Source organism: Hevea brasiliensis, chromosome 11 (genome assembly GCF_030052815.1).
Source record: "Hevea brasiliensis isolate MT/VB/25A 57/8 chromosome 11, ASM3005281v1, whole genome shotgun sequence".
In the NCBI taxonomy this organism is placed as follows: Eukaryota; Viridiplantae; Streptophyta; class Magnoliopsida; order Malpighiales; family Euphorbiaceae; genus Hevea; species Hevea brasiliensis.
Genome location: NC_079503.1, coordinates 65,620,937 through 65,647,196, shown reverse-complemented (window position 1 = coordinate 65,647,196; position 26,260 = coordinate 65,620,937). Strand labels below are relative to the sequence as shown.

General features: G+C 32.5%; 1 protein-coding gene across 4 annotated transcripts; it reads left to right on the top strand.

Moving 5' to 3' along the window:
* The first annotated feature begins 1,074 nt into the window (after nucleotides 1–1,074).
* Nucleotides 1,075–16,399, top strand: LOC110639789 (cytochrome c oxidase assembly protein COX11, mitochondrial). 4 transcript variants are annotated; one of them, XM_021790872.2, is made up of 8 exons: nucleotides 1,075–1,364; nucleotides 1,452–1,779; nucleotides 1,904–1,956; nucleotides 3,183–3,255; nucleotides 3,348–3,452; nucleotides 15,836–15,916; nucleotides 15,997–16,015; nucleotides 16,103–16,399. In XM_021790872.2, exons 1-8 carry the CDS (start codon nucleotides 1,285–1,287, stop codon nucleotides 16,150–16,152), a joined length of 789 nt encoding a protein of 262 aa, XP_021646564.2. In that variant the 5' UTR covers nucleotides 1,075–1,284; the 3' UTR covers nucleotides 16,153–16,399. The 4 variants fall into 4 exon arrangements, with proteins under 4 accessions (XP_021646564.2, XP_021646565.2, XP_021646562.2 ...); XM_021790873.2 differs by lacking the exon at nucleotides 15,997–16,015 and having other exon boundaries at nucleotides 1,076–1,364; XM_021790870.2 differs by lacking the exon at nucleotides 15,997–16,015 and having other exon boundaries at nucleotides 1,079–1,364; nucleotides 16,016–16,399.
* Nucleotides 16,400–26,260: the final 9,861 nt, after the last annotated feature.

Here is a 26,260-nt window from a genome sequence, read left to right as displayed (position 1 = left end):
GGACTTTTTTTTAGCATAGCTTCTGTAGAATCAGTAAGGTTAAGATAAACTTTATCAATAGAAACCCTCCCATATGGGTCATTCCTTGCAAGAATAGAAACCAACTATAAATTTAATTAAAAAAATGAGTAGATTTTCAGTGTAAATTACTAATTATAATCTACACACCAACAAAACTGTCATATTGCCACATACCTTAAAACATGCAATTCGGTAAGCATTCAAGTCAGCTTTACCGACTAAATTTGAGGGCATACTACCTTTGCCTCATCACCTCGCATGGAACTAAAATAGCACAATCTTAAAGAATATGATTATTAACAAAAAAAATAAAAATAAAAATAAAAATAGAACATCCTATTTATTGCTTCACTCCAAATTTTCAAGCCTCATAGCTAACAACAATCAAGGCTCCACCTTTCCACTCATTATATTGCATAACCGTAGTAGGCTAAACCTAAACCTATATTTGTGGATGCTTCCCCTACTCCACTACAATCAAAATTACAAGCCAATTAGGTCATAATAAGGATGCTATATACACAATAAGGAATGAGACGGAGTAGAAAACTTTGAAAGTAGAAGCAATCCCTTTCAATGTGAGTTATGATTTTTGGATATGATTATTCTGGTCTTGCAATGGCATTTTCTCGCTAGCTATTCCTCTCATCTCCTTTTATCTTGTCTTTATTTCTTTCCAATAAGGAATGATCGAGTTGCTGCAGAGGGAGGAAAATGTTTATTTAGACTTTAAAATGACAATGTATAGAGATTTCACTATTTATATACAATGATTTTCTAGTATGATTTAGAAATTTTTATCCTTTATTTAGATCTTAAAAAAAATTGAGAGAAATTAAAGAAAATAAATAAAGAAAAAAAAATTCCTCTCATTTAAATCACCTTATTAAACAAAAAGAGAAAATAGAATCTCTTAATAAAATTATTTAATTATCACAAATTATATTTTTATTATTATATGATAATTTTATTAAATGTATAACTAATTTTAATATAAATAATATTTAATCTTCCCTAAATTTTTTAGATTAATAAAGAGAAATTAAAACTATGTGGCATTCAAATAAAAGGAATTTGAGAAATCGGATTTGTCTTCTTTACCTTCATCTCCATTCCTCCTCAATCCAAACAAGGGTTGGTGAACTATCTGCTTATTCACGCCGTACTATTTTCTTTAACTTTCCCAGCGTCCAAACATCACATCGTTTGCTACTCCTCAAATATTTTACTTGTTAAAAATTGTTACTCAGATCTCTGCAAAACATGTCATGGTCAAGTCTCGCTAAAGCTAGAAGAATTCCTCATCTAAAATCTATATTAAAAAATGGTCCTCTTCAGCCCAGGTAAATTATTCCACAGCCGAATTCAGTCAGGCATATCCCACTCCCGTTCTTTTGATTTTTAGCTGAAAACTTTTCTCTTTTAATAAGTAGGGCTTACGATTTCAACGGAGCCAACAGTTACAAGAACATCAGCGCTGCACATAATTGGCCGAGTTTTGGCGGTCATTATCGGATTCCAGTGCCAAGGTTTGAAGTTAGCATACCACCAATCGGTGGTTGGCTTGGTAATAGTTGCAGTAAGAGGCATTTCGCTACTTATCAAGCTTCTACTAGTACAGAGCGGAAATCGAGAAAATTATTGATGTATCTAACGGGTTTGGTTTTTGCAATGGTTGGGGGTACATATGCTGCTGTTCCTCTTTATCGAAGGTTCTGCCAAGCTACTGGCTATGGAGGCACCATTCAGCGCCGGGAGGTTTTGTTTTCTTCTTCTTCTTCTTCTTCTTCTTCTTCTTCCTCTTTCTTTGATTCCCTTTTTGTTCACATTTTCTTCTTCTTGTGTTTCTGACTATTTGATAATTTGTATTGTGGGTTTTCAGAGCGTTGAAGAGAAAATTGCTCGGCATGCTAAAGAAGGAACTGTCACCACAAGGTTCCTTTCTTTTCCTTTTTTTGGGCGTTAAATTTTGAAGATATATTTCAATCTTTTGAGACTGTTTTCAATGAGCGTAACAGTAATGATCATAATATATATGCTTTCTAGAATTCAGTTCAAATGTTGCACTACTTTGTCGTGTCATCAACTCATCATCATTTTGCTTACTAGCCTTTGTGCACACTGTTAAAAGTAAGGTTCTTCGGAGTAGATTTTTTCAAGTAAGGTTTTTCATGCATTTTGAATTTTTATAATTTTTTTTTTTATTTTTTGAGAGGAAGAGAGAGTTTTTTTAGGGTATTTGAAAATTTTAGATAAAAAATAAGGTTTTTGGAAATTTTAAAAAATTTCCGAAGTTTTTAATCTAAAAAAAATTGTTTCTTTCAAATAAAAATTCAAGATTTTGAAACCTTGAAAAGTCTCTAATTATTTTATAAAACTTCCTCCCAAATAGAGGCTAAATTTCACACCACTATTGTAAGCTTTAGCTATAGATGGTTGGTTACCCTATGGTTCCCTTTTTTGTGTTTTTAGAATGTTTGCTATCGATATTATATTGTTAGTGTGAAAGAACCTTGCTTTTTGTTACGTAACCAGGTTCTTACTCTCAGAAAAGAATAGAAATTAGAGAGGAATTAGAGAAAGAAAGGAAAGAAGGAATAGAAGAAGAGAGAAAGGAAGAATTCTGCATTGTTATTAATTTCCGGAATTCCTCATTTACAGGTGTTTCCCTCTTTTTATACAAGTACCAATCTGTAACAAGGTAACTACCCTGTTAACAGAATAACTGCCCTCTTTTTCCCTTCAACTCTTATTCTCGAATCTACTCAAAATCTAAGTCAAGTCCAACCTCTCAAGTCAGCTCATCCCAGATATTCATAACATTCTTCCTGGTGCATTTTGCTGTGTGGTCAACTGATCACCTAGCACATTTACGCTCTCTGTTAATTGTGAGCATGTTAATACTCATAAAAGGATGCATAAATTAAATTATTTGTTCCCTTTTTGGGATTAAGATTATACTCAGAGCAGCTATTCTTCAGATGTATTAGAAGCATACTTAGGCTAGTCCCTTGCATTTCTTGGACACATGGTAACTTTGATATGCAACTTCTTGAATTTACTTCTTCTTCTTCTTATTCTTTTGTTTTCCTTGGAAAAAAGAAAAAAGATCATGCGTGGATTGTCCTGAATCCTGATGACTGTCTCTCTCATTTATGTAGGGATATTGTTGTGCAATTTAATGCTGATGTGGCTGATGGAATGCCTTGGAAGTTTATTCCCACACAAAGAGAGGTTCCCCTTTGGATGCAACTGATGTTCTAAAAGTTAACCAGATGCTCTCTATTTAACATGGGTTATTCAATGTACTGTTTTCCTCCTTTCAGGTGAGGGTAAAACCAGGAGAAAGTGCTCTTGCATTTTACACTGCTGAGAATCGAAGTTCAACTCCAATAACTGGTGTATCTACGTATAATGTGACCCCTATGAAGGTACTGATTTTTATTCTCATATAATTAATTTGATGTTGGATGTTGTCTTAATTTTCTTATTTTTATCTTAACGACTTCTTTATTAATTTTGAATATGCTGTATTATTCTCTAGTTTTAGCCTTAGTGTAAATAACTTGTTTTAACAATTTTGGACCTAGTGGTTTGTGTCTAAACATTATTTGGGACAGCCACAAGCGAACTAAAATATCAGTGTTCGGAACATAGCAAATGTAAGAGGCTGAGATTGTAATATCCTGTCCCATAACGGCAGGAAATGGATTTGTCAAAGGGTTTATATGCTGTAAGTCCCAACTAGTCAAATAACTTGTGTCAACCATTTTGGACTAAGTGGTTTGAGGCTAAAAGTTATTTGGGTTAGTTGGGTCTGTGGTATTATGTTTGGACATATTAACTATTGAGTATTTTTGAATTGAGATTTATTGGGAAGAGTGGTTGCTGCTCCCATTGTCAACTATTTTTCTTGAGTTATTATTAACATGAAAAGAAACAAGATCCAATGAATGTGTGAAATCCAAAACGAATAGGTAACTGTATCTGCTGTGGCTTTTTAATATCCAAAAACATGTAAATGAAGGATTTATTGGCATGTAATAGCGTAGTTAGATTTGGAAAGGGTTGTTGGGGCTACACTTGCATTTGCCCAAACTCTATACACTGGCTGCAGAATTTTGTCTATACGTTGCAGTTAATGCTGAAACTCAGTCATAGTCAGATAATTTATACTTTCTATTTACTTTGTGGAATTTTAATTAAAACATATATGAGGGGATTATTTTTGTATTGCATCTCTGTTATTTCTTTAATAACGTTCAGTTATAGTATTATATTTATGTCCATACATGCATGATAAATAGACAGCACTTAATATTAACAATGCAGAAATGACTTTCACGGGTAATCCTTGCATTATGTTAATGTCAAAATAGTAATTCTTATAGAATGATATTATATTTTTGGGCTCTGGCATGAAATTGGAAATCTAAAATCATTTTGGAGTGTTTGGTTATAAATCGATTCAGTTCTTTTTTCTAATATACAAACAAATGTTATTTGGTTTTATTTAAAATGCTTTCCTGTTGAAATGAGAGTTGCTTTGCTTATTGAATAAGAATTTTCCTTGATTAGAATTTAGTTTCGTTCTCTGTATAAACAATTATTCTTCCAGCATAGCTGTTTTCAGTTTTTGCATGCAGTTGCCTTTTTTGGAAAAAGAAAATTCACAGCTGAATGGCCTTGCACGCTTGCCATTTTGACATTTCTTCAGGGGATTTCAACCACTTGGCTATAAAACTCAGTTGAAATAGCATGAAAATCCCACTTGGTTATCTTTTGCAATGATTCCAAATGTCTCTTTCTCAATTGTTTTCTTCTTTCTTCTGATAGGAGTCCTTTAGACTTGAACCTTGGCCTATCACTGTATTGTGGTTCTTTGTTCTAAATTTGATTTGGGTAACCAAATAATTTTGGGGAATAACTCTTCCATAGCTTCTGTATATCATCTAAGTAGATTTAAATATTAAAACAAGAAAAAAAAAAAACATAAGAGACTCAAGAAAACAAGCTAAACCTACAAAAACCACTCTAAAACCAAACTGTGAAAGGAAAGTGTTAGGGTTTGGGAACCCTAACAGAGAAGAATGGAAGAATTGAGAGAGAGAGAGAGAGAGAGAGAGATGATATTGTGTTTCTTTTAAATTCTGGAATGAATGCAAGAAAGGTACAGCTGAGGTATTTATACAGTAACTGCTTCATAACTGCCTCATCTGACTCATTCAGCTCAGCTCAACTCAACTCAACTCAACTCAACTAAGCCTTTATCCTAAAAATTTGGGGTCGGCTATATGGATTCGCTTTCTCCACTCTGAACGATTTTGGGTTAAATCCTCAGAAATGTGTAATACTTCTAGGTCATGATGTACTACTCTCCTCCAAGTCAATTTAGGTCTACCCCTTTTTTTCTTTCTATCCTCTAACCTAATGTGCTCTACTTGTCTAACTGGAGCCTCCGTATGTCTACGTTTCACATGACCAAACCACCTCAATCTCCCTGCTCTCAACTTATCTTCAATTGGCACCACTCCTACCTTTTCTCTAATACTCTCATTACGGACTTTATCTAGTCTAGTGTGGCCACTCATCCACCTTAACATTCTCATCTCTGCAACTCTTATCTTAGATGCATACGACTTTTTCAGTGTCCAACACTCACTACCATATAACATAGCTGGTCGTATGCCTGTACGGTAAAATTTTCCTTTCAATTTATTGGGAATCTTACGATCACATAAAACTCCCGTGGCACGTCTCCACTTCAACCATCCGGCTTTAATCCTATGACTAACATCCTCCTCACATCCCCCATCTACTTGAAGGACTGAGCCTAGATATTTAAAGTGATTACTTTGGGGCGATCACCCATTCAAACTAACTCCTTCCCTATCACCAGTTTGGCCTTCACTGAACTTGCAATGCATGTATTCTGTCTTCGTTCTACTTAACTTAAAACCCTTTGACTCTAGAGTACTTCTCCAAAGTTCTAGCTTTCTATTGACTCCTTCTCGTGTCTTATCTATCAGAACAATATCATCCGCAAACATTATGCACCAAGGGATGCTTTCTTGTATATGTTTCGTCAGTTCATCTAAAACTAATGTAAAAAGGTAAGGGCTTATGGCTGATCCTTAGTGTAATCCAATTGAGATCGGAAAATCTCTTGTGTCCCCTCCCACTGTGCGCACAATAGTAGTTGCTCCTTCATACATATCTTTCAATACTTGTATGTACCTAATAGATACCCTCTTTTGTTCTAACACATTCCATAAGACCTCTCTTGGAACACTATCATAAGCCTTCTCCAAATCAATAAAAACCATGTGTAGATCTTTCTTCACATCTCTATATTTCTCCATCAAGCTTCTAATGAGAAAAATCGCTTCCATAGTTGAACGACCGGGCATGAAACCAAATTGATTGAGAGAGATAGAAGTATCATGACATAGTCGATGCTCCAGAACTCTCTCCCACAGCTTCATAGTATGGCTCATGAGTTTAATTCCCCTATAGTTTGAGCAATTCTGTATGTCTCCCTTATTTTTAAAAATAGGTACTAAAATACTCTTTCTCCATTCATCAGGCATTTTCTTTGAGTTTAGAATCTTATTAAATAATTTAGTTAATCATGCCACTCCCATATCTCCCAAATACTTACACACTTCAATTGGTATTTCATCGGGTCCACAGGCTTTACCCACTTTCATTCTCTTAAGTGCTTCCTTTACTTATAAAGATCTAATCCTTTTAGTATAATTCACATTCTTTTCTATTGTTCTATAATCTATAATCACGCTATTACCATTTTGACTATCATTAAAGAGATCATTAAAATAATTTCTCCATCTTTCTTTAATGTCCTCATCTTTCATCAACATTTTTCCTTCTTTATCCTTAATGCACCTAACTTGATTGAGATCTTGCCATTTCCTTTCTCTCCTCCTTGCTAATCTATAAATATCTTTCTCCCCTTCTTTAGTTTCAAATTTCTCATATAACTTTTCAAAGGCCTGTGCTCTTGCTTGACTAACTGCTTTTTTTGCCTCTTTCTTTGCTATCTTGTACTGTTCATATGCCTCATTATTATCACATTTAGGTAATTTCTTATACCATTCCCTTTTTCTCTTCACTGCCTTTTGTACTTCCTCATTCCACCACCATCTCTCTTTTGAGGGTGGTCCATGTCCTTTAGACTCTCCGAGTACTTTTCTTGCTACTTCTCTAATCTTTGATGCCATCTGTATCCACATATCATTGGCCTCCATATCCAGCTTCCATACTTCGGACTCGAGAAGCTCATTTTTGAACTTCACTTGCTTTACTCCTTTGAACTCCCACCACTTTGTTCGAGCTACACTATTTCTTCTGACCTTACTTGAATTGTTCCTAAGCTTGACATCCAAGACCACCAACCGATGTTGACTTGTTAAAGCCTCTCCTGGAATGACCTTGCAATCCTTGCATAGAGATCTATTTGTCTTCCTAGTTAAGAGGAAGTCGATTTGGCTTCTATGTTGCCCACTTTTGAAAGTCACTAAATGTGGCTCTCTTTTTATAAAGTAGGTATTTGCTAGTATTAGGTCGTATGCCATAGCAAAAACCAGGATGCTTTTTCCCTCCTCATTTCGACTGCTAAAACCAAGACCTCCATGAACACTCTCATAACCTTGTCTATCACTTCCTACATGCCCATTCAAATCTCCACCAATAAAAATATTCTTTTCATTCGGTATGCTTTGCATTAAATCATCCATATCTTCCCAAAACCTTTGTTTACTCTCACTGTCTAATCCTATTTGTGGGGCATAAGCACTAACTATATTTATTGTTTCTCCTTCTAGTACTAGCTTTACTAGTATAATTCTATCTCCTACTTTTTTCACAGCTATTACTGTGTCTTTCAATGTCCTGTCTATGATTATGCCCACTCCGTTCTTGTTTCTCTCCTTTCCGGTAAACCACAGTTTGTACCCTGAATTACCCACTTCCTTACTTTTCTCTCCTACCCATTTAGTCTCCTGAATGCAAGCAATATTCACCCTTCTCCTTTCCAAGGTATCCACAAGCTCCATTAATTTTCCTGTAAGTGATCCAACATTCCAAGTACCAACCCTGATCCTCCTCCTATCCTCCTCCTCCTATCCTGCTCCTTTCTAATTGGTCTCCTTCTATGATCTCTTCTATTGTTTTCTATGTCTATCTTGTGTTCTGTTCCACTATTTATTCTACTATCTGTCCTATGAATTAACTTCTTTACCCACACCCGTCCATGATGTGGGAACCCTTGCTCACTTAACACCACACCCGGGCGCTGGCATGGCGCGTGCTTTCGGTGAACGCCCTACACCCTTGCATATTTCTCACTACACCCGGGCTCCGATGTAGCGCGTCGTTAGTAGAGGTCGCCCCAACGTTTATATCATTTGAATCCATATCATAGGGTGTGACGAAATTTTTACGCTGGTTGTCACCTACCGCAACCCTCTTCCTTTATCCGGGCTTAGGACCGACTAAGCGCAAACTACTTAGGCGGAGTTATCTGACTCATACAGCTAACTAAACAAAATCATTTAGCTTTCTAACGAACTTAGCTACCTTCCCTCCAACTTCTAGAATCTAATCACAATCTATTCTTATATTTCTTCCTATAATATGTAACAATACCCCCTCCTTTAGCTCTTTCTTGTCCTCAAGAAAGTGAAACTTTAGGAAATTGGCCTTCAATAAGACTTCTATCATCCCAAGTGGGATCTTCTGGTGACAGATTAAGGCATTTAATAAGTTCCTGTTCTATCTGTTGATCTCCTCTTACAAGCATTCTGGTCTGCAACATCTGCTTAGGAGCTACTTTAATCTGGTCATCCTACATGGAAGGCAAATCAGTAGCAACTACCACACCATCCCCAACCTTCTTCTTAAGCATGGAAACATGGAAAACAGGGTGAATGGTAGCTTTTGGAGGCAATTCTAACTGATAAGCAACTTCCCTAATTCGAGCAAGAATTCTGAATAGCCCATAAAACTTAGCAGATAGTTTAAGAGCTTGTCTGACAACTACTGAAGTCTGCCTGCCTATATGGCTGAAGCTTCAAATGCAACCAATCCCCAACAGCAAATTCCCTCTCAATCCTTTTCTTGTCAGCTTGCTGCTTCATCCTATGCTGGGCCACTCTTAGATTCTCCTTTAAAAGGTTATTCAGCTGCTGTCTCTACTGTAAAAACTTCCCTACAGCCTCAACTGAAGAATCAACAGCCAAATTTTCATGGAACATAGGTGGAGCATACCCATACAGTGCTTCAAATGGAGTCATTTGAATAGCACTGTGATGTGATGAATTGTACCACCACTCTGCCATAGGTAACCAAGAACTCCACGTAGTAGGCTTCAAATGAACCATACACCTCAAATAATTCTCTACACATTGATTAACTCTTTCCGACTGCCCATCAGACTAAGGATGATAAGCAGAACTCAAACTGAGTTTAACTCCCATACTTCTAAACAATTCTTGCCAAAATAAGCTAGTAAACACCTTATCCCTGTCAAAAACAATAACTTGGGGAGCACCATGCAGCATAAAAATATGCTCAAGGAAGAGTTGAGCAACAGAAGCAGCAGAAAATGGATGTGCCAGTGGAATAAAATTGCCAAATTTGGTGAATCTGCAAACAACTACCAGAATAGTATCCTTGCCCTTCGACTTAGGCAAACCCTCGATGAAATCCATAGACAACTGCTGCCAAGCTGGAGTGGGATTTGGCAGAGCCTGTAATAACGCTGGATAAGCAGCAACCTTTGCACTTGGCACAAGTGGCACAGGTACTTACCCACTGCATTACATCATGAAGCATACCAGGCCAAAACAAAATTTTCTTTAATTTCAAATAAATAGCATTGACACCTGAATGCCGCAAATCTTCCCCCCCCCCCCCCCCCCACTGCTGAGCTATGATAAGATTCCAACAACCCCTGCCTCAAATTAGTAAGCAATGCCCTCATACATTCTGTCTTTGTAATACAAAACTTGATTCTTCACCTAATAACCAGAAACTGCATCCTTCTCCAACAACAGCTACTTGATTAATGCAGAGGCGTTCCCATCATTATCATAACTAGCAACTAATTTTTGCGTCCAAGTAGGAATCACCACTGAATACATAGAATAAGAATGAGAACCAACATCAACAATCCTTCTTGATAACGCATCTGCCACCTTATTTTCAATACCCTTCCTATACAGAATTTTATAATCCAGCCCTGGCAACTTTGAGATGCCCTTCTGCTGCAAGTTATTATGCAGCCTCTGTTCTAAAAGGTAATTAAGGCTTATATGATCAGTCTTAATAAAGAACTGCCATTGTTCAAGATAATGTTTCAATTTACTATCTGCAAATGTAATAGCCAATAATTCTTTTATCATATACTGACATAGCTTGACTTCTAGGACCAAATGCCTTAGATTTAGGCAATTGGATGCCCTTGCTGCTGTAAAACTGCATCCATTCCCCAATTTCTAGCATCAGTTTCTATAATAAATGGCTTGGAGAAATCAGGAAGGGCAAGTACTGGTGCTTCAGACATCCTTCTTCTCAAAGTATCAAATGCAGTTTGGGCTGCCTCATTCCATCAGAAGGAATCTTTCTTCAGTAATTCATTAAGAGGCCTGTAAATAATGCCATAGTGTTTTACAAATTTCCTATAATATCCTGTTAGGCCTAGGAAACTTCTAAGTTCATTGACTGAAGTAGGCACAGGCCAATCCACCATTGCAGCCACTTTTTTTGGATCTGTAGATACTCCTGCCTCTGAAATTATATGCTTTAAGTATTTAATTTCAGTTTGCCCAAAAAAACACTTAGACTGCTTTTCAAACAATTGTTGGGCCTGCAGCACTTTAAACACCTCCTCCGAACACTGTAAACGGGACTCCATATCTTTTACCATACACCAATATGTCGTCCAAAAATACTAACACAAACTTCCTCAAAAATGGCTGGAAAATGTGATTCATTAGGGCTTGAAATGTTGCAGGAGCATTAGTTACCTCAAAAGGCATCACTTTAAATTCAAAATGCCCATGGTGTGTCTTAAAGGCTGTCTTAGGAATGTCTTTAGGTAACATCCTAATTTGCTGATATCCAGCCCTAAAATCTTTCTTAGAAAACACTTTAGTCCCATTCAATTCATATAATAAATCCTTAATAATAGGGATAGGAAACTTTTCTTTTACTGTTTGATCATTCAATCTTCTATAATCAATGCAAAACCTCCATATTCCATCTTTCTTCTTCACTAAAAGGACTGGAGAGAAATAGGGGCTAGTGCTGGGCTGAATTATTGACGACTCTAGCATATCAGCTAATGGCTTCTCAATTTCTGCCTTCTGATAATGAGGATACCTGTATGGTCTAAAGTTGCTGGGTTGAGCATTTATGTGCAAAGGAATAGCATGGTTATGACTCCTGAATGGAGGCAAACCCTCAGGTTCTGCAAATATGCCCTTGTGCTTCTGAAGTAAATGCTGCAGCCTCTCATCTTCAACAGGAACAGCAGTTGCAGCAGCTACGGAATCTGCAGACATGTTGGAATCCAAAGTATAGAACAAAGGAGTTTGATAATCTACGCCTTTTTGACTCAACAAGTTATTAGAATACCACAGCCCAGATTGCATATTTTCTTCATCAATTCCCTTCAATTGGATAGTTTTGCCTCCCTTTGCCGTTGTAATTTTGAGATGTTGCAAAATCAAATAGTACTGGATTGTGATCTTTTAACTAATCAACTCCTAAGATCATGTCAAATCCACCTAACTCCAATATTCTGAAATCAAACAGTAACTCTGTAATGGAATTTGCACTAATTCTAGCTTCAATTCCTGTGCTATCTTTGTATTCATAAAGCTGGTGGTACTACCACTATCAATTAGTATCACCAATTGCCTACTTTTGAGAATCGCTAACATTCTTATAGTATCAGCCCCATGACTACCCTCCAAGCATGAATAAATAGGGTGTTAACCCCCTTCATCCCCCATTTCCTCCATATCAGCCCCTACATCATGTCACTCCTCTTCCAATTCCTCATCATTTCCTTCCACATACAAAGCATTTAATGTCTTGGATTTACATTGGTGCCCAGGAAAGTACTTCTCACATCTAAAACATGGTTTAGGTAAGTTTCTTACTGGTTGAGTCTGGTTAGTATTGGGTTTAGAAGCTGCTGTGGAGTCTGGTTTAGTGTTGGTGGCTGTGCTCTGGGTGGATCCAGCATTGCTACCTATTGATTGTTGCTTAGTAGCAGGAGGGTTGAGTTTATTTTGAGAATCAGCATTTGGTGGTCTAGGAGGGTATTGGTAGGCCTGATAAGGTTTAGAATATTGGAAAGAAGAACTGGATTAGGTTGTAGGGTTATTAGTTAAAGCTTTGAATTTGAAAGAGTTAGTGGTAGATCTAGACTTCTTAGTATTATCCAGCAATTGTTCCTGCAGTGATGTGGCAGTGATTTGACAGGAGACTCCTTAGTATTATCCACATCAGTAAAATTTTACCGCCATGTCATCACTCGAATTTGAGAGCCTATTCCAGTCTTGAACATTCACATGTTGAAGAGCCTATTCCAGAGCTAAAGGTTGATAAAAATGTACTAGCAAAGCTTGAGGGAGATATATTTGAGAATGAAGAAGATTCTATGGAGACATAAATGAAAATTGAAGATCCTATTGAGTTATAGGACATTTCAACTATTGTTCTAATTGATTTTATTTATCTAGATGTTTTCAAGAATAGGAAAGAGAGTGCAAACTTCTTCAAGTCAATCTTGCTGCTACTATACGTGAAACAGTATTGTGTGTTCTCCGCATTTGATTTGTGCTTCAGCACTTCAAGACTCGAAGACGAGTTTTCTCCAACCAGGAGACAATAATGCAGAATAGCAAGTTTAGAATTTTATTTAGGAATTTTAATTATTATAGAATTAGGAAATTTAAAGAGTTTTTATTATTTAGGAAATACCAATTGAAGTGTGAAAGTATTTGGGAGATATGGGAGTGGCATGGTTAACTAAATTATTTAATAAGATTCTAAACTCAAAGAAAATGCCTGATGAATGGAGGAAGAGTATTTTAGTACCTATTTTTAAAAATAAGGGAGACATACAGAGTTGCTCAAACTATAGGGGAATTAAACTCATGAGCCATACTATGAAGTTGTGGGAGAGAGTTGTGGAGCATCGACTACATCATGATACTTCTATCTCTCTCAATCAATTTGGTTTCATGCCCGGTCGTTCAACTATGGAAGCGATCTTTCTCATTAGAAGCTTGATGGAGAAATATAGAGATGGGAAGAAAGATCTACACATGTTTTTTATTGATTTGGAGAAGGCTTATGATAGTGTTCCAAGAGAGGTCTTATGGAATGTGTTAGAACAAAAGAGGGTATCTATTAGGTACATACAAGTATTGAAAGATATGTATGAAGGAGCAACTACTATTGTGCGCACAGTGGGAGGGGACACAAGAGATTTTCCGATCTCAATTGGATTACACCAAGGATCAGCCATAAGCCCTTACCTTTTCACATTAGTTTTAGATGAACTGACGAAACATATACAAGAGAGTATTCCTTGGTGCATGATGTTTGCGGATGATATTGTTCTGATAGATGAGACACAAGAAGGAGTCAATAGGAAGCTAGAACTTTGGAGAAGTACTCTAGAGTCAAAGGGTTTTAAGTTAAGTAGAACGAAGACAGAATACATGCATTGCAAGTTCAGTGAAGGCCAAACTGGTGATAGGGAAGGAGTTAGTTTGAATGGAGTGGTACTGTCCCAAAGTAATCACTTTAAATATCTAGGCTCAGTCCTTCAAGTAGATGGGGGATGGGAGGAGGATGTTAGTCATAGGATTAAAGCCGGATGGTTGAAGTGGAGACGTGCCACGGGAGTTTTATGTGATTGTAAGATTCCCAATAAATTAAAAGGAAAATTTTACCGTACAGCCATACGACCGGCTATGTTATATGGTAGTGAGTGTTGGGCACTGAAAGAGTCGTATGCATCTAAGATAAGAGTTGCAAAGATGAGAATGTTAAGGTGGATGAGTGGTCATACTAGATTAGATAAAGTCCGTAATGAAAGTATTAGAGAAAAGGTAGGAGTGGTGCCAATTGAAGATAAGTTGAGAGAAGGGAGATTGAGTTGGTTTGGTCATGTGAAGCGTAGACATACGGAGGCTCCAGTTAGACAAGTAGAGCACATTAGGTTAGAGGATAGAAAGAAAAAAAGGGGTAGACCTAAATTGACTTGGAGGAGAGTAGTACAACATGACTTAGAAGCATTACACATTTCTGAGGATTTAACCCAAAATCGTTCAGAGCGGAAAAAGCGAATCCATATAGCCGACCCCAAATTTTTGGGATAAAGGCTTAGTTTGAGTTTGAGTTTGAGTTTGAGAAAGAGTTTTTATTATTGAACGAAGACCGAATACATGCATTGCAAGTTCAGTGAAGGCCGAACTGGTGATAGGGAAGGAGTTAGTTTGGATAGAGTGATACTGTCCCAAAGTAATCACTTTAAATATCTCGGCTCAGTCCTTCAAGTAGATGGAGGATGTGAGGAGGATGTTAGTCATAGGATTAAAGCCGGATGGTTGAAGTGGAAACGTGCCACGGGAGTTTTATGTGATTGCAAGATTCCCAATAAGTTGAAAGGAAATTTTTACCGTACAGCCATACGACTTGCCATGTTATATGGTAGTGAGTGTTAGGCACTGAAGGAGTCGTATGTGTCTAAGATAAGAGTTGCGGAGATGAGAATGTTAAGGTGAATGAGTGGCCATACTAGACTAGATAAAGTCCGTAACGAGAGTATTAGAGAAAAGGTAGTAGTGGTACCAATTGAGGATGAGTTGAGAGAAGGGAAGATTAAGGTGGTTTGGTCATGTGAAGCGTAGACATACGAAAGCTCCAGTTAGATTAGTAGAGCACATTAGGGTAAAGGATAAAAAGAAAAGAAGTGGTAGACCTAAACTGACTTGGAGGAGAGTAGTACAACATGACTTAGAAGTATTACACATTTCCGAGAATTTAACCTAAAATCGTTTAGAGTGGAGAAAGAGAATCCATATAGCCGACCCCAAATTTTTGGGATAAAGGCTTAGTTGAGTTATTATTTAGGAGTTTTATTATTATTAGGTCTATTATTTTCCTAATTTATCTTATTTAGTATTCCTAGTTAGAGTTGATTAGGGTTTCTATTCCAAAATAGAGCTAATTTTACATTATTCAATAGCTTTGACTATGATTATTATTGAGATTAAATAAAATTGTTGAGAATTAGTTCTCTTTTCAAGTATTGATCTTTGATTTCTTTGTTCTTTCTCTTTGTTCTACATCACTGTGGATTTGCCAAACTGACTCAATAATCTTTTTACGCACATTGAGTCTGCCTAATTTTTTCGCACAAGCCATGAATGGAAAATAATTTGTTGGAAATGGAAACCAATATAAATATGACATATATACAACACTGCCTAATCAGAGGGCCTGGTCAGTTTCACATGTATAAACTTTGCGTAAAATTGGATACTTCTTAACTACTGCAACAGATTTGCATGCATGCACTGTATGCTATTCTCTCATAACATTCAGCTTTAATATTGACAAGCGTGTCACTTCTGAGATATGATCAATTTGATTATTTCATTGTCATAATCTAATTATAATCCATTCACTGTATGCGATACATTTGGAGTGCTTATGAGTAAAAGAAAAATTTTTGGAAGATTCAGCATTAATTTGTAACTCTTTGCAGGCTGCAGTGTACTTCAATAAAATACAATGCTTTTGCTTTGAGGAGCAGCGTCTTCTTCCTGGGGAGCAGATTGATATGCCTGTGAGTAGTGGTTCTCCACCAACCCCACTATTAAGTCATGAGTAGTTATCGTGCATCAAGTAGATGTTTGATGCAAATAGTCCATGATCATGTTTGCAGGTATTCTTTTATATTGACCCAGAATTCGAAACTGATCCTAGAATGGATGGGATTAACAACATAATTCTATCCTATACATTTTTCAAGGTTTCAGAGGAGTGATTGATGCTCATGCCTCAACATCCTTCCTCACATAAGAGCTTGGCCTAGGTACTGCATCGTGGCTTCATACCTAATTTGATACAGATGATGATATAAATGATGGATTAATGTTTGTGCTAGTCATGCTTTATGGGCATGATTGTGTTTCCTCAAGGTTACCATTCTTTTCAATTGAGCAAATTGAGATTTTGTATAATACAATATAACTCTGATATTAGCCTTGTGGGGGGGTTTCCCTCTCCACCCAAAATCAAATTTAATAAATGGAAATTATTTTCAAAACCCTTTTTAGTAGTTCTCACGACTGGTGAATAATTATTTGCTCTATGATATTAGGTTATAATTATTAATAGGTTATTATTATCTAAGAATTGAACTAATTGATTCTTCACATTTGATTTAGTGAATTGTTTAGTATTTTTAATCATTTTTTCCATTAGTTTACTTAAAAAAAGTAAAATATTGAAAATGCATGTGAATTTAAAAAAAAAAAAAAGCTCTTAACATCTTTGCACTGATGATGTTATTTAGTGCCGGCCTTAGGCAGCAATATTTGGGGATGAATAAAATTATAAAAGAATATATTTATTTTATATTTGTGTAATTAAAATATGATAAAATTATCAAAAAAATATTATATAAAATTATTAAACTTGAAAAAATATAAAAATTATCAAACGAAAACCTTGGTTGTCTTGCTGTGTGAAGGATTGTTAAATGTTAATTGCTTTTTTTATATATATAAATAAATGTTAATTGCTATTATTAGATGATTTGTGAAGTTGATTTAATTATGAGCTTGTTAATGGTTTGAATTTTTAAATATTTATTTTCTTCTGTGGAATTGACATTTATTAATATTTTTTTATGAAACTGAAAAACTAATTAAATCGGTTCAAATCTATTTAATTTGGTTCAATTTTTATCTCTTATAATTACATTTATTTGCCTTTTTCAGTTTGGTTTTATTCATAATTGCATCAACCATTTGCGTAACTACTCGTCTCAATTGGTAATCCCAACTCTTTTCCTAATTGAAACACATTGATTTGTTGCTCAGCGTCAACCACGTGGCATTTGGTATGCCATGCCTTAAGCTGTCAAGTACTGAATTCTATATTGACAAAAAAAAAAAAAAAGTACTGAATTCTATCCCTGGTGAGATGGCACACCATCAACATGATGGGCTAATGATCAAGCCATTTCTTGATATTGTGTTGTTATGTAAGACCTATGGACATTCAAATATAATATAATTATGAGATTAATAAAATTTAGTGAATTGCTTTAATAGAGTGACCAAAATTTAGGATAAATAAAAATTTTTATTTGTTATCTGGTGAATAAACAAGTGTATTTTGAACAAAAAAAAAAATTCTTAAAGTGTCTTGCCACCTGGTAAAATAATTATATATCCTTAATGGATAAATGTTGCTATAAATGCTTATAAATGTTTATTTGAGTGCCCAGTTAATTTTTATAGTTTTATTATAACCGCTAATTATGAGATTCATCAGAATCAATAATTACAATATAACTGTTATTAGGAATGTTTAGTTTCGATTTGGTTTGGGGTTTGGCTAGGAATCGGAATCGAATTGAAATTTCGGTACGGTTCTTTATTATTTTGATTTCAGTTTGGTACGGTTCTCGATTTTTCAATTTCTGTTCGGTTCGATACGATTTCAGTTCGGTTCTCGATTCTTAAAATAATTTTATATAATTATTTCCTTAAAAAGTAATTCTTGAATTAGTATTTAAGTTTAAATTATATTATTAATATATAATATATCATATAATATACTTTTATATCTAAATTATATAATCTTTAACTATAAAGTGTATATATAATTTAAGTTAAATATATTATATAATATAACAGTATAAGTATATCATATAATATACATTTTAATTATAATATTTAACTATAAAATTAATTAAGAATTAATATATATATATATATATATATATGTGTGTGTGTGTGTGTGTGTGTGTGTGTGTGTAAAAGATAATAGTATATTTGTAACATCCTCATTTTAGCTAGTCCGTACACTCTACTGTTCCGGTGACAAATGTCGGTCCGGACAGCTAGAACGTTCGGAAAAATATTTAAACTAAAGTAAGGAACTAAAAATTAACTCAAATATTAATAAGAAAAAAATTTAGAAAAAATTATAAAATAATTTTTGAGACTCCAGAGAAGGGTCATTGAGGTTTTTATGGCATCAGAATGCCAAGAAATACTTAGAAAAATTTTTCAATCGGTACAGACAATTTTGGCCCGTTAAGCCAAACAGAGGGCATTTTAGTCATTTCGTCTTCAGAGATGATTTTTGGGCCAACTTGTCCAGTTAAATAAATAATTTATATAATATAAAATATGAATAAATATTGTTAAAAATTTAATTGCAATTAAATAGACAAGAAATGGAGTGAAAATAAAAAAAAAATAGATCATCATGATGTCATTAAAAACTCTCCCAACCAACCCAATATTGACACATGGCATAAACATATATACAAGAGGCCAAATGGGTTGGAAAACAACAAAAAAATCAAAACCTCTTCCTTCTTCTTCTTCTTGACGTCAACTCTCCTTCCCTAACCCTCAATGAACAAGCTTTTTCAAGCTTGATTTTCTCTAGCTTTCTTCCACCAAAAACTCTAATTGTCAATACAAAAACTTGCTCTTTCATCTTGGTGAAGCTTTGGGCAGCAAAATTTTGAAGAACAACTGAAGTTTTGCAAGACCCAATCTTAGTTCCAAAGAGATTAGTGACCAATCCTTGCTTTCTTTTAGAAATGCATGTTTAGGGACAAAAATTGAGCTAGAAAATGAGAGAAACTTAAATGAAATTGATAATTATGTAAACCCCCATTTTCAGTAGCTATGTGAAGGGTAGGATTTTGATTGTTTTCCTTGAATAAATTTGGTATTGTGGCTGCCCATAACACTAACCTATTGTTTAGAATGGTGAAAGGTAAGTGAATGCATGAATTGAGATGGAATGGGTTAGGGTTTGGGTATAAAATGGAGACTTTGATCATGTAATGGTTAAAGTGAGTTTTAATGGTCAATTAGTGACCATTTAGATATGTGTAAATAAGAAATGAAGTGGTTTGTGTAGTGGGAATTGAGATTAGTGTAGCTGCCCATGGTGACCTGCAGAATTGGACATGAGTCCAATAGGTTTGGGCAGCCATAACTTGAATTGTAGAGGTTCAATTGGTGCAAGGCTAATTGGACATGAAACTAGACACATAATGGCACAACATTGGTGAAAAAACCATGCCCATAAAACCAAACCAAGTAGACCAAAAGCTTGCCCTAATCCGGGTGACCTGCAGTCTGTTTCTGCAGAATGACCAAATGAACAGTGTTTGGTCATTTGGCCATAACTCAGTGTAGAATGGTCCAATTGACCTGAAATTTTACCAACAACAAGCTGAGATATAGACCAACAACTTTCATGAAGGAACCTAACCCAAATTATGACCAGAACATATCCAACAAGTGAGTTGCAGTCACTGTTCACTACACTGTAGATATGGTCAGTCCAGAAAAATTTCAATCCGGCTAGTTGTGGTTTTTGGACCATAACTTGAGCTACAAAACTCCAAATGAAGTGATTCAAAAAAGGAAATTCAACTAGACAAAATAAGAAACAACTTTCATGTTTATCATTTTGTCAAATTCCTACTGCAAAAATGACTAATGGAACAGTAAAAATGAAGCATGAAAACTGAAAATTCTGCTTAATTAACATTAAGCTTAGAAATGGTATTGGCAACCAATACCAACAAATTTTGAATGCAAAATGTGGTATATTGGAAGTATTAAAACCAATGTACCTATTGTCTATGCAAAAGTCAATATTTTGGTTGACTAATGAAGTGAATAGTAACACCAAACCTTGAAATTCAAAAATTGTAAAACTCAAAAGTGTAAAATGCCCTAGTATACCTAACAAGATTGGTTTGGATAGCTTGGCATGCCAATAGGGTTCTATTAGCAGTACTGCATATGGCTTCATACTATTCTGTGTTTCATGGCTTTCCCATGCCATTATGTGAAATAATAGCTTTTGGCTATATTGTTTGAGTGGATATGATTGGGTTTTAACCCTAATAATTATTACAGCTTATTAACTGTTCTGTTGCACACCGGGAGACACAATATGACCGATGGTGTGATGGTCCGAGGTACTTAGTACCTAGTGCCGGTTTACCTGTTTATCCAGTCCAGTCAACTAGTATGGGTTACTCGGGCAATGATAATAAACCTTACCAAATTTTAAGTGAATAATACTGCAAATAATACCAGAAATTAAGTCTACCCCAAAATGAAATCATACATTATGCATAATTATTTTATTCTATTTTATTTTATTTTATATTGTCACCACTAAGAAGAATTGCTTAGCGCGTCGCTTTTGCCACGCGCAGGTACTAGAGACCTAGTTGGGGAGCCTAGCAGACATCAGACGGGGTGAGCCTTCAGAGCTGCATTCGGGTCCAGAGTCACCTCACATCTGCATTGCATATGGTAGGACATTAGGACTATAGGTGGCTCTTTTGTATTTTTGCATTTTGTATTAGTTTGGATTGTAACTATAAATACCTGTAATTATGTATTAATGTAAATATATGAAATTTCATATTATTGAGATTTTCTGCATAATGTATGTTGATAAATGAAATGTTGAAAATCATTTGTGAATATGCTTCAAGTCATGAAGTGAACAGAAAAGTTTTGAAAATAGTATTGTGATTTGAGATTGAGATTTTGAGATTGACTTGAATGTGTATAATGGAGTTTGGATTTGGAAATTATTTTGGAAGTGTTTTTAAACAGGTTCAGAAGAACTGCTTTTCCAATTTACAGCTGGCACTCTGTCGGATTTTCTATAAAATTTGCGGATAAATTCAGATTTATCAAAATTGAAAATAAATGAATTAAATGAGATAAATTGTAATAGAAATATAAATTGGTGCTCCGGCACATCGAGTGGCATAACTTGCTCGGCTACACTGTAAACGGGTAAGGGGTGTCACAATATTTATAATTAAGAATTATAAGATAATTTAATGTATTTATAACTAAAATTATTAAAAAAATATAGAAAAATAAAATATAATATTAAGTTATATTTAGTTCATAATTATATATACATATATAAATATATATAATTATATTGAAAGTATAAAACATATGTATAAATTTGGCTCTCGGTTCAGTTTTAATACGATTCTGGTTTGATTTTTAGTGAAGAATCAGAATTAAACTAAAGTATCAAAATAAATTTGTTTCGGTATGATTCATATCGATTCGGTACGATTCTTCAGTTCGGTTCAGTTCTCTCAAGAATCATGCATGACCCTAACTATTATACATATATTAGTTCTCTTTATATATATATATATATATTAAAAATTCAGCAAAATCCCTTAAAAGCTTCCGCTTGAACTTTTAATATAAGAGTAATTCTTACCTATACTAAGATGTATATACTCGTTCAATCAATAATTATTATTTTGGTTAAAATTATGATAGATCTTACTTAAAATTACATATAAATAGCTTTCTATTAATTAGGTGTTTATATACCTTAGTGTAGGCAAACAATTTCTTTAACATAATACCTGAATCTCATATAAGCAGTAACTGTTCTTAATTTCACAATATAGCCTTACAAATTTAGTAAGTGGAGATTCAATTAAATGGGTTTTATGTTCATTCAATTAAAAGTTTCACAAATCAAACGTACAAATTCAGGTACAATCAGTATAATTTACCACATAATAAATAGTAACAATATCTTTTTATTAATTTAATGAAAATTGTAACTATATTAATTAAGAATGGCAAATTTAAATTTAAATAACTATAATACTAAAAAACTTTACTAATAACATTATAAAAATATAATTTTTTATAATTATATAATTAATTACATAAACATGTCAAATAATAAGTATATATTAAATTTAAATTATTTTAAAACTCGCATACTTAAATTCTATACAATTGGATATGTATAATTGGGTATTTGAAAATATCTTATCCATTTTTATTCTTAATACTGATAGATGAGAGGATTAAAACCTAATACCCACTATATTAGCTCTTAAACATATGAAAAAGAAAAATATTCAAATGCACTATAAAAGAACAAAAAAGAAATATATTCAAGTTCTTTTGAAATTTGTAATTACAGTCATTTTTCTTATTTAGTTTTTGAAATTTATGTAAATTGTAGTGAAAGTTAAAATGCATACACTAAAATTTTTATAATATATACATAAATGAAAAAAAAAATCTCAATTATATAAAATTTTTTTAAGTAAGAGTGTCTTAATCCTATGATAATAACAATTAAGTTTTAATTTCAAACAAGCTAGGATCAGACACATAAAATTTTTATTTTTATTTTTGTCATTCAGCTTTATCAGACGCAAGTAATCTAATCCTAAAAAAAATCCATGTGGAATTCAGGGTGTTGTACAGCATGCTGCATGTTTTATAACATTGGTTTTGCTAAAATTTTTCTTCACAATTTATTATTTATGAAAACTCTAATAAAAAAATATCTATAGCGATGGATGTATGTATTTATTGCTGATAATATATTAGCAATAAAATTCTGTTGCTCATTTAAATTAATTCATCGCTAATTGCCTTAGTGATAATGTATTTATTATTCTATATAAATTTAACCTTAATAAGTTTTAGCATGACTTATGTATCACTAATACTTTCAGCAACGAGAAACTATTTTATACAAATTTATCATTAATAATTTTTAGTGAACTTATTTATCGCTAAATCTGTTAATAAATTCTATCTATCTAAAACAGGCAAGTATGCATATAATACTACAACATCACGTTCTAAGAAGAAAACTTGCCCTGTGGTATTTCCATAATTAATTTAATTCTATTAGTTTTTCTCTATTTCTTATTAATTAGTTATTTAGTTGTTATATATATATATATATATATCACGTACGTATTATTTTTTTCTTGTGTTATTTTTATGTTTTTCTTATTATTAATATTATTTTATAGAATAATATTAATATTATTAAATAAAAATAACATTAGAATATATATATTTTATTTCTTTAATATATTAAGAGGATATAAAAAATATGATATTTTAAAATGATGAAAATGATTATATAATTAATTTTAAATTATATCATATTTTTGATGTGTATATTTTATTATATCACTATATTTTTAATTATTTTTAATCTTTATTAAAAAATTTGAGGGAAAAAACTTTGATTTATATAAAAAATAATAAAAATAAAATATAGAATAATTAATAATAAATTTTAAAATATTATTTTCTTTTCATATATTAAATTAAAAATATATAATCAAAATTGGTCATAACTATTTCAAATGGTTTAAAATAATAATGATTAACTTATAAGTTGTTTACTTAGCCATATTGGCATTTATTTCATATGTGTCAACAATGTTGGCCATTGATTTCAATGCGCAACGGTTTTCGCTATTGATTTCACTAGCTAAATACCTGATATATATATATAATTTAAATAATAATAAATTTTTATTATTAAATTAAAATTTTTCAAAATTCTTATTTAATTAATTTTATTTAAATACATATTTTGTTTTAATAATAACTTTTTAAATTAATTTTATGACAAAATTATTTTAAAAATATATATATTTTAATTCTTTTTATACATAAATTAATGATAGTTAATGTAATTAATTTATTTAAAACATAATAACATTATTTTATTTAAAAAAATGATTTAAAATTTATTGATGCTATCGGTCAAATAAACTGATTGATACTAAATTATAAATTTAGATTATTTTAATATTTAATTTATTGACCAAATTATTATATGCATTCTATTTTTTTATTTGACTTGGGCTAATATTTTCAATTATTCTTATTTATAGTTAAATTTTTGATATAATGCTCCTTTTATGCATAAGAATATAATTATTTGACTAAAATAGAAAAATAACCAATGCAAAAAAGTAAATAAAAAGAAAATGGGAAAAAAATGGTTGCTAACCATTATAATGAAAACATGAAAGGTAACTTTCAATCTTTTAGGAAAAAATTGCATTAAGTATATAAAGAAATAGAGATTATGTATATAAAGAAATAGAGATTATGTATTTGAGTGACTTTATATAGAGAATATATGTTAACTTTATATTAGTTGACTATAATATAATATTAATTTTATTTGATATTTTAATTTCATTCATAATTTGTGTTAGTTCAACTTTGTTTTGCAAAAAAAAAATTATTTTAATTTTATTGTGCTTAATAAAGTGAGAAAAGTAAAATAAGAATTAAAAATAATAAAATTTGTGAATGAGACCAATAACTTTTGAAAGAAGTAATATAAATAATAGAGCTAATTAAAAGAGGATTTAAGAGTAATTAGATAAAAAGAGAATACTTAATGAGATTAAAAAAATTTGGTGTGTGTCAAATGATAAAGTATCAACTATTTATAGATAGAAAAATAAAAAGAATTTAGATCAAATTTAATTAGGCTATTAAATCATTGTTAATTAAAAAAAACTATTATTATTTAATTGAAAGAATTTTAACATTGCTATTTAAAATATTAAAACTCTAAAAGGTTATCCATAAAATTTACCTAAATAAGTTGGCAGTTTTCTCAAATCGATGGCTTTAATTGCCATAATTTTTTTAAATAGTCATAAATTATTCTTTGTTTATAATAATAATAATAATATATAATTCTTAATTTTTTATGATTTAATGAAATATTAAATGTTTTAGGTAAATACTAAATATAATTATAGTCAATGTGTTTAAAAATATTATACTAAATGGTTTTGATTTTCCTTCAAAGTAAATATTGGTCTTGATTTTACTATTATTGATGTTTTCAAATTAAAAATTAAGAAACATAATAATAGATGATAATTATATTTAATAATTATATATTACAACTATTTATGAAATATAAAAAAAATTTAATGTTGATCTTTCTTAAAAAAAAAAATTAAAAATTAATAGATATATTACCTTTAATAATTAGAAATATATTTTTTTAAAAAATTCAATAATTAATTTCTTACAAAACTTCAAATATCTCCTATGCTTGGTTTTAATTTGGAATAAATATTTTAAAGAAAATCAAACTTTCAGTTATGGCAACAACTAGAAAGTCATAATAATATTCATTGAATTTTGAAATTGTTTCCCTGTGAAATTGATTTTACTCAATTTACACGTGTCAAAAACATATATGGCTTTTTGTCACGTGTGAACTGGATTACGGGTGTGTCAAGGACACGTATGATCCCAATATGAAATAAATGTGTGCTAGTCTGACTTCTAAATAGGATGGGAAAAAAAGGACCTAATCTTCTATTAGGTTCTCTAACTTCACTAAGATACGCTTCATTAGAATCTCTACTCATTTAGTTTTTGTGAAATTGGAAAATTGTTTGAGAAAACTTGATTGTTTGAGAAAACTTGAAAGGAGGCTTATGCATTGAAAAGTAAAAGTGTGCTGAAAAAGTAAATTGATCATTGCAAAAGATATAAGGGTTACATTGGAAAAGTAAATTGAGTGCTAAACTGAAAATTAAATATGTGCATTTGAAAAGTAAATTGATTGCTTTGTAGAAAATGTAAATTTGTGTATTAAACACATAAATTGATTGTTTTACAAAAAAGTAAATTGATCGCATGGAAAAGTAAATGATCGCTTGTCAAAAAATTTAAATCATTGCTGGAAAAGTAAATTGGACATTAAAAATTAAATGGGCTGATTACTTGAAGGAAAATATGAAAAGAAAACTTGGGAAAAAACTTGATTGTTTGAGAAAACTTGAAAGGAGGCTTATGCATTAAAAAGTAAAAGTGTGTTGAAAAAGTAAATTGATCATTGCAAAAAATATAAAGGTTACATTGGAAAGTAAATTGAGTGCTAAACTGAAAATTAAATATCTGCATTTGAAAAGTAAAGTGATTGCTTTGCAGAAAATGTAAATTTGTGCATTGAAAATATAAATTGATTGCTTTACAGAAAAGTAAATTAATCGTGTAACACCCCTAATTGTACAGCCTGGTATATTTCACTGTTCCGGTGACCGGAGTAA

Excerpts from the sequence above, each read along its gene's own strand:
- LOC110639789 (XM_021790870.2), top strand. The coding sequence starts at position 1,285 with ATGTCATGGTCAAGTCTCGCTAAAGCTAGAAGAATTCCTCATCTAAAA. Across the intron at positions 1,365-1,451 it reads AATGGTCCTCTTCAGCCCAG|TAGGGCTTACGATTTCAACG; the intron begins GTAAATTATTCC and ends TCTTTTAATAAG. Across the intron at positions 1,957-3,182 it reads GAAGGAACTGTCACCACAAG|GGATATTGTTGTGCAATTTA; the intron begins GTTCCTTTCTTT and ends TCATTTATGTAG.